At 49.1% G+C, this 14,531-nt stretch overlaps 1 protein-coding gene across 3 annotated transcripts in view; it reads left to right on the top strand.

Annotated features, from left to right (window-relative positions):
- Positions 1-3,087: 3,087 nt before the first annotated feature.
- Positions 3,088-14,531, top strand: part of OTULINL (OTU deubiquitinase with linear linkage specificity like) — a 31,856-nt gene continuing 20,412 nt past the window's right edge. For all 3 annotated transcript variants that reach the window (XM_043600994.1, XM_043600986.1, XM_043600990.1), the window contains exon 1: positions 3,088-3,553. In XM_043600994.1, coding sequence (XP_043456929.1) covers positions 3,103-3,553 — 451 coding nt within the window. In that variant the 5' untranslated portion in view covers positions 3,088-3,102. The remainder of the gene's footprint in view (positions 3,554-14,531) is intronic.

Raw genomic sequence — 14,531 nt, 5'->3', positions numbered from 1 at the left:
GCCTGCTTCAGATTCTGTCTCTCTCTCTCTCTCTCTCTCTCAAAATAAATTACAAAATATTTGGAAAAAAATGATCTGGGGCGCTTGGGTGGCTCCGTTGGTTAAGTGTGGAACTCTTGATTTTGTCTTAGGTCATGATCTCATGATTTCGTGGGCCCAAGACCCGCATCAGGCTCTACACTGACAGCAAGGAGCCTGCTTGGGATTCTCTCTGTCTCCTTTCTCTCTGCTCCTCCCCACCCTCTCAAAATCAATAAGCTTAAAAAAAAAACTGGCCCCATTTGATTTTGGAATAAAAATTTTTGTACTAATTCGGGGACTCCATGTAAATAAGAAGCAACATATGCTCAGTTACAGTGCAAGAGGGAAGTAGACAGAAGGGTTTCTCAGATTTTAATTTTTATGGATATCAACAATGATGGTGTAATGTTCGCAAAGACAATGAATAGTCAAATTACTTAAATGACTTTCTCCACAGAAGATATACAAATGTCTAATAAGCACATAAAAAGATACTCAGCATCCCTAATCACTTCGTACCCATTAGGATGGCTATTATTAAAAAAAATAGAAAACGACGTGTTGGCAAGGATGTGGAGAAATTGGAACCCTATGCATTGTTGCTGGGAGTGTTTTCTGCTGTGGAAAATAGTGTGGCTCTTCTTCAAAAAGTTAAGAATTACCATATGATTCAGCAATTCTACTTCTAGGTTTACACCCAAAAGAATTGAAAGCAGAAACTCATAAATAGGTTATTTGTACACCTATGTTCATAGCAGCATTATTCACAATAGCCAAAATGAGGAAGCAACCCAACTGTCCATTGATGAATGAATGAATAAACAAAGCGTGATCTATCTACCTAAAATGAAATATATAATTCAGCTCTAAAAAGAAGGAAATTCTTTCTTCCTTAAGTTTATTTATTTATTTTGAGAAACAGAGCGAGAAAGAGAGCAAGCACGAGTGGGGGAGGGGCGGGGAGAGAAGGAGAAAGAGAGAGAATCCCAAGCAGGCTTCGCACCATCAACAGAGCCCGATGTGGGGCTCAAACCCATGAACCGCAAGATCATGACCTGAGCCGAAACCAAGAGTCAGACCCTCAAACCGACTGAGCCACCCAGACGCCCTTAAAAAGAAGAAAATTCTGGCCTATGCTACAACATGGCTGAATCGTCAAGACATTATTATGCTAAATGACATAAGCCAGTCACAAAAAGACAAATACTGTGTGATTCCACTTATATGAGGTAGCTAGTGTGGTCACATTCAGAAAGTAGTCAAAGACAGAGAGTAAAATGATGTTTGCTAGGGGCTGGGGATGAAGGAGGAGGAAGAATGGGGAGTTATGGTTTAATATTTGTGGGGCGTTTTCATTTTGTTTTGTTAAGACATGCAGTAAATCACACATAGGTAGACCAGAAAGCCAAAATCTCTATGTGTAGTCACATCCTTTATTTGGCTAATATTTATATGGTGTTTATTATGGGCCAAGCATTACTCTAAGGGAATTGGACATATTTAATCACTTCATGCCCAAAACAACCTCATGGGGAAGGTACTCCCAGAAGCCCCATTTTATAGGTGAGGAAACTGAGACACCGAAATGTTCAGTAATTGTACAAGACCATGTGGCTAGTACACAGGCAAGCCAGGCAGTCTGGCTCCAAGGTCTAGGTCTGTAAGTACAGTACCATTTTAAGAGGCCTCCCGCTCAGCTTTTGGAGTAACAATGAACATTACAGCAAACCACAAAATCCTGACCGTGAATTATTTGAAAGGATTTTGGCTGAGTCCCAACAGCTGTGTTCATAAATACTATCTCCTGGGAGGAGGGCAAGGTTACTGGCTAATTTGTTTTGTGGTTAAAGGACTTCAGTAAATTTTATTTTATTATGCCACAAGAAATTAGTTCTGGTATTTTCAGCTTCTAGAATAGACAATTTTACTCATCACTGCTTATAACCTTGTTTAGGTTGTAATTAGGCACAGCAATTTTAAGCCATTTACTTTGTATGAGTAACATGGCTCAGTACACACAAGTCATGGTTTATGGCTGCAGAAAACTAGCCCTCTAAGTTAAAATTTGGTTTGGATAAAAGGTCGTTTTTTTTTTTTTTTTTTTTTAAACATGCAGCAGAGTTTGGGAACATTTTTATTATCTTTTGTGAATCATGGGTTGCAGAATGATGGGCTGGTTGAGAGATCAGACCTTGGTTCAACCTCTGCATTAGCATTTACTGAGCCTCAGTTTTCTCATCCGCAAACCGGAGGTAGTAACCTACCGCATGGGCAAGTGTGAGGATTAAGTGAAATAATATGGAAAATAATACATAAAAGGATTATCCAAGTGCCTGGCCTGATGTCAGCTGTCAGTAAATGCCTCGCATTGTATTAACTCCTGTTGCTCTTAGAATTTTGCCAGAATTCCCAAAGACCTGTGATCCTTTGCCCTGAGATTCAGAAAAGGGGAAAGTGATTCAATTCCTTGACATTGACCTAAGTATACCGGAGCCACCGAAGATTCCAGAGTGTTTTCCACGTCTTTCTTTAGTTACGGAGTTTGTTTCAAAAGGTGCCAAAACATGCCACACGCAAATCTGTTTCTGTCTGGAATTGTGTATATTGGAGAAAAAGGAAGTGTTCAACAGGACTTCCATTTTCTTCCCTTTTCTTCCGAGAAAGGGTCCCTCTGAATAGAAAACCAGGGGCAAAAGAACCTTGTTGTGAGCGCCTTTTTATTGTTGAGCTAATTATTTTTTTTCTTTTTGATAACCCACTTTATCAGAAGATTAATCTTGTCATTAACGCACATATTCCGGCTACTAAGGTACACTGTGACTTCTGAGTAAGCATAACCGTTCTGCTGACCTAGGGGAAAATAAAGATTTTTTTAAAAATGTGCCCTAAGTAGTGGAAGAGGCCCTGGGCCGACAGCAACATCTGGATTCCAGTCTGGCCCTCCCATGGCCGTGACCCATCAGCGGGTTCTTGTCTCGGCCAGGGATGGCGATCCTTCTGCACCCTCGCCGTGGAGAGGGAAAAGGCACCTGTCCCTCTCCCCCATCATCCCACGCACCACGTTTCTTTGATTCCCACTCAATGGGCTTTCGATGTAAAGTGCCAGGGAGGTCGCGGGATCCGTCCAGGTGGAAACCCCAGGACGTCTCCGGAGGAGCAGCGCCGGGAACCCAGGAGCGGCTTCCACGCTGCGCGCACAGCGCCGGGAGCCCGAAGCTGCCGACGGTAGACCCCGTCTGTGCGCGGAGGCCCCGCCCATCTCCGCCCGAGAGCCCGCCCACCTCCGCCGCGGCCTCCCATTGGCGGCCCCGCGCGTCCGTCGGCCCCCGGGCTCTCCCGGGCGGGAGCGCCAACCGCGGGCCCCACCCCGCGCCTCTCGAGCCAGCCAGCCGCGCCGGGCGGCCGCGGCGTCTGACTGACCGACGGAGGAGGCTCCGCGCCCGTCCGCAGCGCGCGGCCGGCATGGCGGCGCCGAGAAGCCCCCCGCGGGTGCGGGCGCGGGAGCGGGAGGGTCCTCGCGCCCCAACGGCAGGTGGGCGCCGGGCCGGGGGCGGGGAGGGGGCCCGCGGGCAGTCCCCCTGCGCGCTGAGGGTTGGAAGGTCCGGGGCGCCGCCCCAGGGCAGGGGGCTGAAGCCTCAAAACACCCCCGGCAGCGTTGGGGCTGCCGTCGGGGACGGGGGTCGCGTCGCGTCTGAATGGGAACGCGCCCTCGGGAGGCAGATCTGTTTGGGTCGAGGCCGCGAGCGACCTGCCGAGGCAGGGAGGGCAGGTTCCTGGGAGGAGGGAGCCCGTCTGGTGGGCTGGAACGGGGTGGGGGTTCAGGCAGCGGCCGGGGTCGGGCTCTGCCGCCGAGGAGGGGCAGCGTCCCCTTCTAGGTGTCCCCTCTGAGAACTTGATTGTTGTCGGGGTGGCGGGGGAAGTTGACGCGTTTCGCGCTTTGGTGGCGGAGGATGTGGCCCACACCTTCGCAGCAGTCGAGACTTGCTGAACAGCAGAGAAAAGCTGGCTGTTGAACAAAAATGTCACCAAGGACAGGAGCAGCAGCACAGAATGGCCCAGGTCGCGCGCGCAAGTCTGGTCGCCGAGGTGGGGGCGCAGTTCCTGTGGCTGGGCGTCTCTGCTCTCTGCGTTGGTAGCTGGGGTAGGAGTGAAGGGTGTTTTCCTTCCCCCGCTTCTGCTGTGCCCTCCAGGCCCCGCTCCGAGGAGGATGAACGTGGCTGCTTCTCAGTTATGAGCACGTTCCCGTTCCGTGTTTGTCTGGTGGCCCCCGCAGGGGTGGGTGTGAACCTGCCGGCGATTTGGGGGAGCGTGCCGATTCACGAGCACCGAGTTTGGGCTGCAGATACGGCAGCGTTTATGGGAAGTTGGCAGGTGCCAGTACTGGTTATTGACTGGGGTTCTTGGTCCCAGCAGGAGCTTTTGATTCACACAGCAAGCTGTTGGGTGTGGTGGAAACAGTGCTGTTCTGGGAGTCTGGACATGAGTTCTAGACCTCATTCTGCCCAGGACTGTGTGCCTGGAAGCCACAGCCACTCTGGACTTCTACGTCCTCATGTTGGGGTAGCTGATCCATAAGGCCCCTCCCAGTCTAGAATTCTGTAATTGACTTACCTCCCAGCCTCAAAAGTTTGGAAATTGAACTCCCTTTCAACCTTTCTGCACCCTGAATGATAATCGAATTAGCCAAATATTTCCTGTGGGTGTATTCATTTGAACTTTTCATGATGTGATTTTTTCCTCCCTTTCTCTTTGCCTTACTTTGGGAGAGAAAGCAAAGCTGGAAATGGGGGTAGGGCTCAGCAGGAGAAAGCTGGTTTGGGAGGCAGAAAGGTGCCTGCTCTGGACTTAACCTAACAATCAGGAATTTTTCCTTCCAATGCATCAAGTTCAAGGTGTGCCAGCACTGGGAACTCAGAATTCTTTCCTCAGCTCCAGCCTGTGGGGACTGTAGTTCCTGTGCACAGTGCAAGAATGTGATTCAAGGATCAGGTTATGGAAAACTTTTTTTTCCCCTCCAAAACATAACTGCATAACCTCTGAGGACCTAGGAGCATAGTTTCCCTTCTTTACCAGTCATGTTTGGAGGTGAAAATGTTTTCGAGTCCCTTGCCAAAGCTAGGATGGGAGCGAGTTATTTTTACCTACCCCTCTTTTCGTAAGAGAGAGACCCAGATTCACTTCTGAAATCATAGCAAATGCTAACAAGTAACACTTGACAATAAAAACTAAATGGACAGCAACCGAAGGAAACCCAGGGAACGGGTAGGGGTGGAAAGCATTTTTTGGTAGCCAGTTTTACTGTTTCTTTTTCACTGGGTATTGAGACTCATGCACTGAACATCTGTGCACCGTATTATGGGAAAGACACTGTCGGAATTGGAATACTAGACAGGGAAGTGGCGCCCAAGATGATTTGGTGCAATGCCCTGAGGCCCCAAGAAGACCCGGGAGGAAACAGGAAGCAGGGGTGACCCGCCCACTGTAGGAGAAACTCAAAATCCTTAGCATACCTTTGGCAGTCTGGTGTTTGAAGCGGGGATGTGTGCCCCACGTTTTTCCTGGCTCCTTGTGCCTCTGGCCAGCCTCAGGGTGATTAACTGTTGTGGTTCTTCACAGAAAAGCCTGCAAGTTTTCATCCAGGCCCTCAGGAGCTGCAGGACCCTGTGGTGGTCCCTAGGCGCTCGCCTGGGATGACAGGAATGCCCAGTGTGGAATGGGGGACCCATCGACCGTGTGCCCTGGTTCCAGCAACACAGAGCGCAGCTCTGCCCCCCGCCCCCGCCTTTCTTGTTTATGTGCTGTTCTGAGTAAGATTTTGTTTGCGAAAAAGTCTAATGCTAAACAGAAATTTTAGAAGTAATGGTAACGGCCAATATTTTTGAATTTTGCTGTTATCTTTATTACATGTAAAGAGCTTAGGACGATGCATGGCCCGTAGTAAGCACTGCAAAGTTAGCTTACTCAAGGGTTATTATTATCACTATCTTATGCCATGACGTAGTTGTTATTTTTATCCCTATTTTATTGAAACCAAGTGACGTGCAAACTTATACCAGATTTCCCACTTCCCACCTAGACTTTTCTGTTTACAAGATGCGTTCCTCAATACCATGGAATACATTATTCCAAAGCCATTCAAGGATAACTTTACGTACAAAGCAGATGTTTCTGATCCGCTGAATGCTGTCTTTGTCTCATTCCCTTGGACAGTCATAGGTACCACACTCGGTAGACCCGTGAGTCTGCCTGGTGAGCACGTCTGTGTTTAAAGGGAGAGGGGGCAGGTCAGAACAGCTAAGGACCAGGCGGCTGGTCCCTGGCGAGAAGAGTTATGAGGATCGGGGTGGGGGGGTGAGCGCACATTCCCTCCTCAACGCAGACTGCGGAGGGTGCTAGGAATTGTGATCTTATTCTAGAGCCGGTGCCTTCCAAGCCTCTGCTCTCAAGGACTTGAACCACGAGCAGAGGGGGTGCTGGCAGTGGCCAGTGGGTGCCCAGGAGGAGATGAGGTCCTTTGTGTGCTAGTTGTAACCTTAAAGAGAACTATTTCCCTAGGTTGGAGACTTAGGAACAAAACCAAACAAGACCCAAATGCTGCAATTAAAAACATACACAACAGAACGCCTAAAACCAAATGGTCCGTGGTTGGTATTTTTTTTGCCAGCCTGTTTGCCCCACTTTTATACTTTTCCATTTCCGTGAAATGGATTAAGTGCCAAGTAAAATGTAAATGTTGGTACCAAGCGTCTTAGCTAAGTAGAAATCTTCGATTGGCACAGTTACGCATTTGAAAATGACCTTTCACACTCTCAACAATAGCCAAATTATGGAAAGAGCCTAAATGTCCATCAACGGATGAATGGATAAAGAAATTGTGGTTTATATACACAATGGAGTACTACATGGCAATGAGAAAGAACAAAATATGGCCCTTTGAAGCAACGTGGATGGAACTGGAGAGTGTGATGCTAAGTGAAATAAGCCATACAGAGAAAGACAGATACCATATGTTTTCACTCTTATGTGGATCCTGAGAAACTTAACTGAAACCCATGGAGGAGGGGAAGGAAAAAAAAAAAAAAGAGGTTAGAGTGGGAGAGAGCCAAAGCATAAGAGACTGTTAAAAACTGAGAACAAACTGAGGGTTGATTGGGGGGTGGGAGGGAGGGGAGGGTGGGTGATAGGTATTGAGGAGGGCACCTTTTGGGATGAGCACTGGGTGTTGTATGGAAACCAATTTGACAATAAATTTCATATATTGAAAAAAAAAAAAAAGAATGAAAATGACCTTTCATCTGGCTCCCCGGAGTGGGTGGGCGCCTACGGCACCCCGTGTCGTCCTCGCCAGGGGAACAGTAGGCATTTGAGTTCTGTTTATGGTGCTGGCCACGGAGACACTGCCCATGGATAGTCTTATGTAATCTTTACAGCCACCAGTCTGACGCTCGGAACGGTTACGGAATTTGCTCAAAGTTTCCAGCTAAGAAGTGGTGGCCAGGATTCCAGCCCTGGCAGCGTGGCTCCACCCACAACCGATTCTTAAGCCTCCACCTCTTCTGCTTCCTGAAGCTCGGCTCAGGCTTATACCTGAGAGCGCTCTGGTCTCCGGGTTACATTTCAGCTGTTGGCCATTCAAGCTGGGTTCCCATTTTACACCCTTCTTGTTGCTACACATAACTCACAGGTCTGGGGTACAGAAGTGAGATTATGACAGGGTCATCATGATCGAGCTGAAACTTGCAACATACGTGGTTGCTGCTTTGTAGCTATTAAAGCCCCTTCACCATCTTGAGCAGAGCGAGTTGGTTATTGGGCTGGTGTATTTGACCTTTGTCTCCGGTCCACTTGATCTTTTGGCAAATATTCAGTTACTTAAAACAACCGTTCTCAGAACTGAGGTAGCACACGCATTTACTGATGTGTAATTAACAATGCAAGAACATGAGATGTTATTTCACAATAAATCACCAGAGAAGAGTGTTTTGTTTATGCACTTGTTTTGCCAGTAATCTCTTGTTCTAGCCCATCTATACCCCATTTTTCTACTTTCTCACTTAATTGGAACCAGAAGAGACAGGTGGCATCATGTTTAAAATAAGAGGAGGTGTTATGTTCATTTCTAGGAGACTAAGGACTATTTTCTGTTAGTACTGTTGCTGGGATTCTCAAGTAATAAACAAAAATCTCCGAAACTGTAGCACGTAAAGTGCCATGCTTGATAAATCTCTGAATTAAGAATTTAATAGTAAGCCTTTTGTTGTTGATATAACTATGTATCTATGACTTTGAGTCTATGTGGAATTGTGGATGATAGATATAGAGTAATTTAAAATACTGTATTAGCTCTCTCTCTGCTTTCCCTGTAACTGGCTTTTATGAATATTAGGGTTAGTCTTCTAGCACAGGGAATAATAATGTAATTGAAAATCGGTTTCTCAAGAGATCCCCATCTCCCTCCCCCAATTCAGAGAGAAGTGGGATCTGATTCATAGTCAAGGGTTAATTGTCAAAAAGAGAGAAGCATACTGTCCTCTCTTGTTCCCATTACAGTGGACACGAGCCCCCCACTTTCTCTCCGGGCACGGGACAGCCTCAGTGGGTACAAATGGGATGGAGGTGGAGAGGGGACATGGTGGTGGGAGCTCCTTGGGCAGTGGTCTTTGAAAACTTGCATCTCTAAGTCAGGGCAGAGAGTTCCCGGAGGCTTTGGTCCCCCAAGTTTAGGAGAAGTGAACTAAATTCCTTCTTTCTGGAAAAGAGGGGATTGTTCCCTAAGTCGTAGAATAACACCTGGTACAATGTGGGCATAGTCGTGCGCCTGTGACAGGAAGACCTCATCTTTCTCCTGAGGTCTCTAGAGTGGCAGGGAAACTGAGGACTCTGTGTCTTCCAAGTCCTGTGTCCCAGGTCATTAGGACAGGTAGAAATCTTGGAGGAAGCAGGACGGCTGATAGGAAAGGGGAAGTGGGAGAGATGGCGAGCCAGTGCTGGCACGGACTTGATGTAATCAGGCGCCCTCTAGATATAAAGGGCTGGATGGCACTGATGCCAGCCTTTTGTCATTTTACCGGGCATTTTGAAAATGAACTTGGAGTTCAACTGTTTGTAGCTAAGGATGAGGCTGGCCCCTTACCTCGAAAAGCCATTGTAGCCAATGGAATTATTACTAGAAGCGTCGGGCCCCTCAGTTTTGCACCTGAAGCAGCGTAAGACTCGGGTATGTCGATCCTTCTCCTGCAATCTGAGGTAGAGAGAAAAATCACTCAAACCGAGAGAGTTTATGAGATCAGTTTCACCCACTATGTTTCCATTTTGTTTTTTAAATATTTGTTAAACTCACTTTTGTTAAGCCCAGCTGACGGTTGGGATAGAGGGCTGGTACGGCAAATGCTCGTTGACCTGTGCTGTCTTGTTCTTCTCGCTTGACTATTCCAGTGTATTCTCCCATTTATGCCTCATTGATTCATTCATTCAAAATGTGGAGCCGGTAACCTGTGAAGGTACAGCTCTCCTTTTCCCTCCCTCCCAGTTTCCTTCTCAACCTTCCTTTAAAAAAAAAATATTCTTGCCATTTTTTTTAGAAACTGGTCACCTCCGGGGAAACGCTGGTGTGAGAGTCTGTAGAATCGAGCATGGCTTCTAAGGGTTGGAGTAGTTGCCGATTTGTCACAGTCTCGTGTAACTTCTGTACCTACAGGGCATCTTTCCTATGGTGCAGGTTTTGAGTAATTTTTTTTTTTTAAGGTTTATTTGTGTTAGAGAGTGTGCAAGCGGGGGAGGGGCAGAGGGGGGAGGGACGGGGGTCCGAAGCAGACTCTGTGCTTACAGCCCAGAGCCCAACGCGGGGCTCAAACTCACAGAACCGTGAGATCATGACCTGAGCCGAAGTCAGACGCTCAACCGACTGAGCCACCTAGGTGCCCTGTTTTGAGTGATGCTTTAAGTATAGTTGAACCTCACTTGCTTCACAACTACTTAAAATCCTGTGCCTTGTGCCCCAACGTGACTGTTCCTCCAACATAACCCTGAAACAAGTTAACACGAAGGGCCCTGTGGTGGATGACGGGAAATGGCAGTTAATGGCCTGGCCTCCCTATGCTTGTTCACAGGGGAGGAAACTGAGGTGGACCAGACCATGGCTTCCTGACTCCCTGGTGCCTGTTCGTTCCACTGTCCTCAAGCCATCCCACTAGGTGACCGCTTCACATTCTCATTTCCTGCTTCGTATTTCCATGAGTGTAATTAAGGGAACAGAAAACACTCTGGTGGCTCACTGTTTCTGACATACGTGTTCCAAGTGGACCGCCAAGACAGAGGCCATTAGCTAGGATTAGGTATAGTGGGATAACGGAACGACCCCAAATAAGTGAGTCAAGTTTATTCTTCTCGTGTCACCGCTCGAAGGTGGCCCCCTCTTCCAGGGCCAGAAATGGGCTCCACGTTGCCAGGGGCCCAGCTCCTCCGGGTCATTTCCACGGTGCATGGCTTCCATGACTAGCTACTTCGTGGTCCAAGACGGCCGCCGAACGCCAGTCACCACACTTACATTCCAGCTGGTGGAGAGGGAGGAGGACAAGGAATACGCTCCCCTCCGCAGAGCCTTCCGAAAACTGCACATGATGCTTCTGAGAATCCACTCACACAGCTACACCCCGCACCTGGGGAGGAGGAAATGTGGCCTTTATTCAAGTAGCCATGTAGCCGGCTCAAAGTCAGGATTTTATTTCAACGGAGGAAGAGAGAACAGATACTGAGGGAAGCTCTCAGTGCCTGTCGTGGAGACGCATGGACTGGATCCTGATTACCTGAAATCCTTTTCCTTATTCAACAAATATTTATTAGCCATCTGCCCGGTGCCTAGGCACCAAGAAAGCAGGGAGAAAACAGACACAATCCCCGTCCTTAAGACGTTTACCTACGTGGGGAGGCAGACACTGATCAAACACAGACACGGTTGTGTAAACCGTGCTAAGTGCCGCGAAGGGAAGAGACGCCGTGTGCTGAGAGAGAGTAACGGGGACTTGAGCAAGCCCGGGGGGAGGGAAAGGGTCAGAGGCTTTGCCACAGGAAGTGACATTGGAGCTGACAGCTGGAGAAAGGAAGAGTCGAGTGGGGGGTATTACAGGCAGAAGAAAGCAGGGGCGAAGGCAGGCGGGAGGCAGAGAGGGCTCTCACGGAGGAACTCACAGCCCGTCCTCTTGAGCAAGCGGCAGAGGGGACAGAATGGGGAAGAATCAGGGTCAGACCGCATGGGGCCCCAGAGGAAGGGTGACCGCCGTGGCGTGCCTGCCACAGGGATGTCCTGGGATGTGGAACTTTCAGTGCTAAAACTCGGAGAGTCCCAGGCAGGCCGGGATGCATTGGTCACCCTTGCTGGAGGCCACATTAATGGTCGAGTTCCTTTCATTTTAATTTCAGCACAGTCTCTCTTTCCATAGGCGTAGCTCTGCCATGGAAAAACAACTGACTAGTAAAACTAGCCCCTCCTGTTGGCTGAAAGCAAAGAGGCACAAAACACAAGCAACATGTCTTTTTTTTTTTTCAGTGTTTACTTATTTATGTATTTTGGGAGAGAGAGAGCACGCGCAAGTGGGAGAGGGGCTGAGAGCAGAGAGAGAAGCCCAAGCAGGCTCCACACCATCAGCACAGAGCCCACTGCGGGGCTCAAACTCACGAACCTCGCGATCGTGGCCTGAGCCAAGGGTCGGACGCTCGACTGACTACGCCACCCAGGCGCCACATAACACAGGCAACACTTCTTGTGACCAGTGAGACTCTGTCTGGCATGATTTCTCCTAACGGAAATTTCGGAAATTAACCGGCATGTGATAATATATGACTTGAGAAGACAGAGACGGCCGAGGATGGAGGAGGCCCCTACTCCCCAGCGGGTTTCTCAGCGCTGGCAACACATCGGAATCACCTGGGAACTTGACGAAAGACGGGGGGCCTGGGCCTCAGCCCAGTACATCAGGAAATGCACAGGTGGACCCGGGGCAAGGGAGATCCTCCGCCCCGTCCCAGTGCCCCTGAGACTTGGGCGTGCGTGCAGATTGCTGCGGACCTCGCAGAGTACAGATGATGCCGCCCGCGGATCTGTATTCCTAAGTGCCCCGGGCGGCAGGGATGTTGCTGGTCCAGAGGCTCTGATGAGTTTGTTTCGAAGGTCTCTTCCGTGGAGAGCAGACCTAAAGGGCCACGTAAAGGTGGAGGGGGCGGTGAAAGGAGAGAGGAAGGAAGACCTGGGGAGGAGAGAGGGGCTCTCCTTTGTGCCTCCGTCCGGGGTGCGCCCACCTCCACTTCTCAGTCCCTGGGGTTTGTGAGTTACATGGTGTGGCTGGTTCCTGGTTCCAGAACTGGTGCCCCATGACTTTTGGCTAGGATGGGGCGAGGGGTGAGGCACGATTACCTCTCTCACACCTCATTTACAGGCTTTTCCAGCTCATTTCACAGATTCGAGTCTTTCCTACAAGTAAGAAAAGCCAAAATAATAATAAGGGGAGGAGGCAGCGAAGAAGAAGAAGGGGAAAGGAGAAGGAGAAGAGGGAGAGGAAGAAGAAAAGCCAGATTTTTAAATAGGAGCTGACACACCCATTGCATGTAAAAAAGCAAGAAAAACCAAGCAAACAAACAAAAAACACCACTGGCTAAGGAGTGGAAAATGGCTTTGGGAAGGGAAGCCAATTAGAAGGATTAGTAACCACTAGCAACAGAGCCCAAATGGTTCTGATTAATGGAAAAATCACCTCGGGGCAAAAGTGAAGGGTGACTTGTCTGAGTGTACCCATAATTCTCTCCTGGTCACATTTCGTAAATGATTGGGAGATGAAAGGTCTAAGAGTGAGGGCGCCTGGGTGGCTCAGTCCGTTCCACTCAGGTCATGACCTCAGGGCTCCTGAGTTCAAGCCCCTTATTGGGCTCTGTGCTGACAGCTCGGAGCCTGGAGCCTGCTTTGGATTCGGTCTCCCTCTGTCTGCTCCTCCCCGACTCGTGCACTGCCTCTCTCTCTCTCTCTCTCTCTCTCTCTCTCTCTCTCTCTCTTCCTCTCTCTTCCTCTCTCTTCCTCTCTCTCTCTCTCTCTCTCAAATATAAATAAACCTTAAAAAAATTATAAAGGTCTAAGAGTTGAGAGTGTACCACCAAAGCCCTGGCGGGTTGAGGCGGTGAACCAGATCCAGGAACATGAACTTGCGTGGGGTTACGTGTCTGCTCCTGGTCTAAAAAGCATGGAGCCGGCACACGTGATCACCCCCTTGCTTCCCTTCCCGGGTCCTGGCCGAACTGAAAGGTGGACACAGGAGTCAGAGATTTTTAAAATGTTAGCTCAGGAGGCACCTCGGTGGCTCGGTTAAATGCCCAACTTCGGCTCAGGCCATGATCTCATGGTTCATGGGTTCGAGCCCCACATCAGGCTCTGTGCTGACAGCTCGGAGCCTGGAGCCTGCTTTGGAGTCTATGTCTCCCTCTCTGCCCCTCCCCTGCTCACATTCCATCTCTCTCTGTCTCTCTCAAAAAAATAAACATTAAAAACACAATTTTTTTTTTTTTAAATGTCAGCTCAGTGATAAAACCCACAAGTTCCACTTGTGTGGCCAGATGGGCTTGCTAGCCATGCCCGAGCTGAGCTCACACCTAAAAGGTCAGGCCCTTGGCCCTCTCTGGAGGGTGGAGGAGGGGCTGAGCTGAGCAGTAGCTCCCAACCTGCCATCAGGCGTGGTGCTTGGGAAGGAGCCAGTCAGGCGAGTGAAGGCTGGGGCAGAGGGTGGAGCCAGGGCTCCTGGAAAGCACCTCCAGCTGGAAATCTGAAGGACGGTGGGATAAAAGTGCAGATCCCTGCCTCCCCCTTCGAAGGCTGGGGACACTTACTCCAGCAACGGGGCTTTTAGTTGATGGCAGGCTACTTGTGGGTGGAGGGCTTTTTGTTTCTCAGCTGTACGAAACTGACTGATACAATCTCAGGCTGGGTGCATTACTTTGAGTGTATCGTCTAGAACAGGGTTCGGCAAAGCACAGTCCATGGGCTGAATCTGGTTCCGCTCCGTTTTTATATGGCCTGTGAGCTAAGAATGGTTTTGACTTTTTTTTTTTAATGGTCAGAAAGGAAAAAAACTCAAAAGAATGCCACTTCCTCACCTGTAAAACTTACATGAACTTTGGATTTCGGTGTCTGTAAATAAGGTTTTCTTGGAACACAGCCTCACTGTGTATTGTCTAATGGTTGTTTTTCTGTCAGGGCCCATTTGGGTACTTGACACAGAGACCAGATGGCAGGCAAGCCTAAGATACTCTCTGACCCTATACAAGAAAACTGGCTGACCCCTGACCGAGCATGAAGGAGTGGTCATGTTTTTGGATTGTCTCCTGGGGGGTCACGCTCAGGACATTGCGTTCTGTCCTGTGGTCTCCCTTTAAGTGTGGCATGGGTTCGGAGGAGAGTGGCCCGGACGACGAAGAGACCCCTTCGAGCCCGTGTCATACGAGGACTGGTTGAGACAACGAGAAGCAGGCAC

The sequence above is a fragment of the Prionailurus bengalensis genome, chromosome A1, assembly GCF_016509475.1.
Source record: "Prionailurus bengalensis isolate Pbe53 chromosome A1, Fcat_Pben_1.1_paternal_pri, whole genome shotgun sequence".
Classification (NCBI taxonomy): domain Eukaryota; kingdom Metazoa; phylum Chordata; class Mammalia; order Carnivora; family Felidae; genus Prionailurus; species Prionailurus bengalensis.
This window is presented reverse-complemented; position numbering and strand designations above follow the sequence as displayed.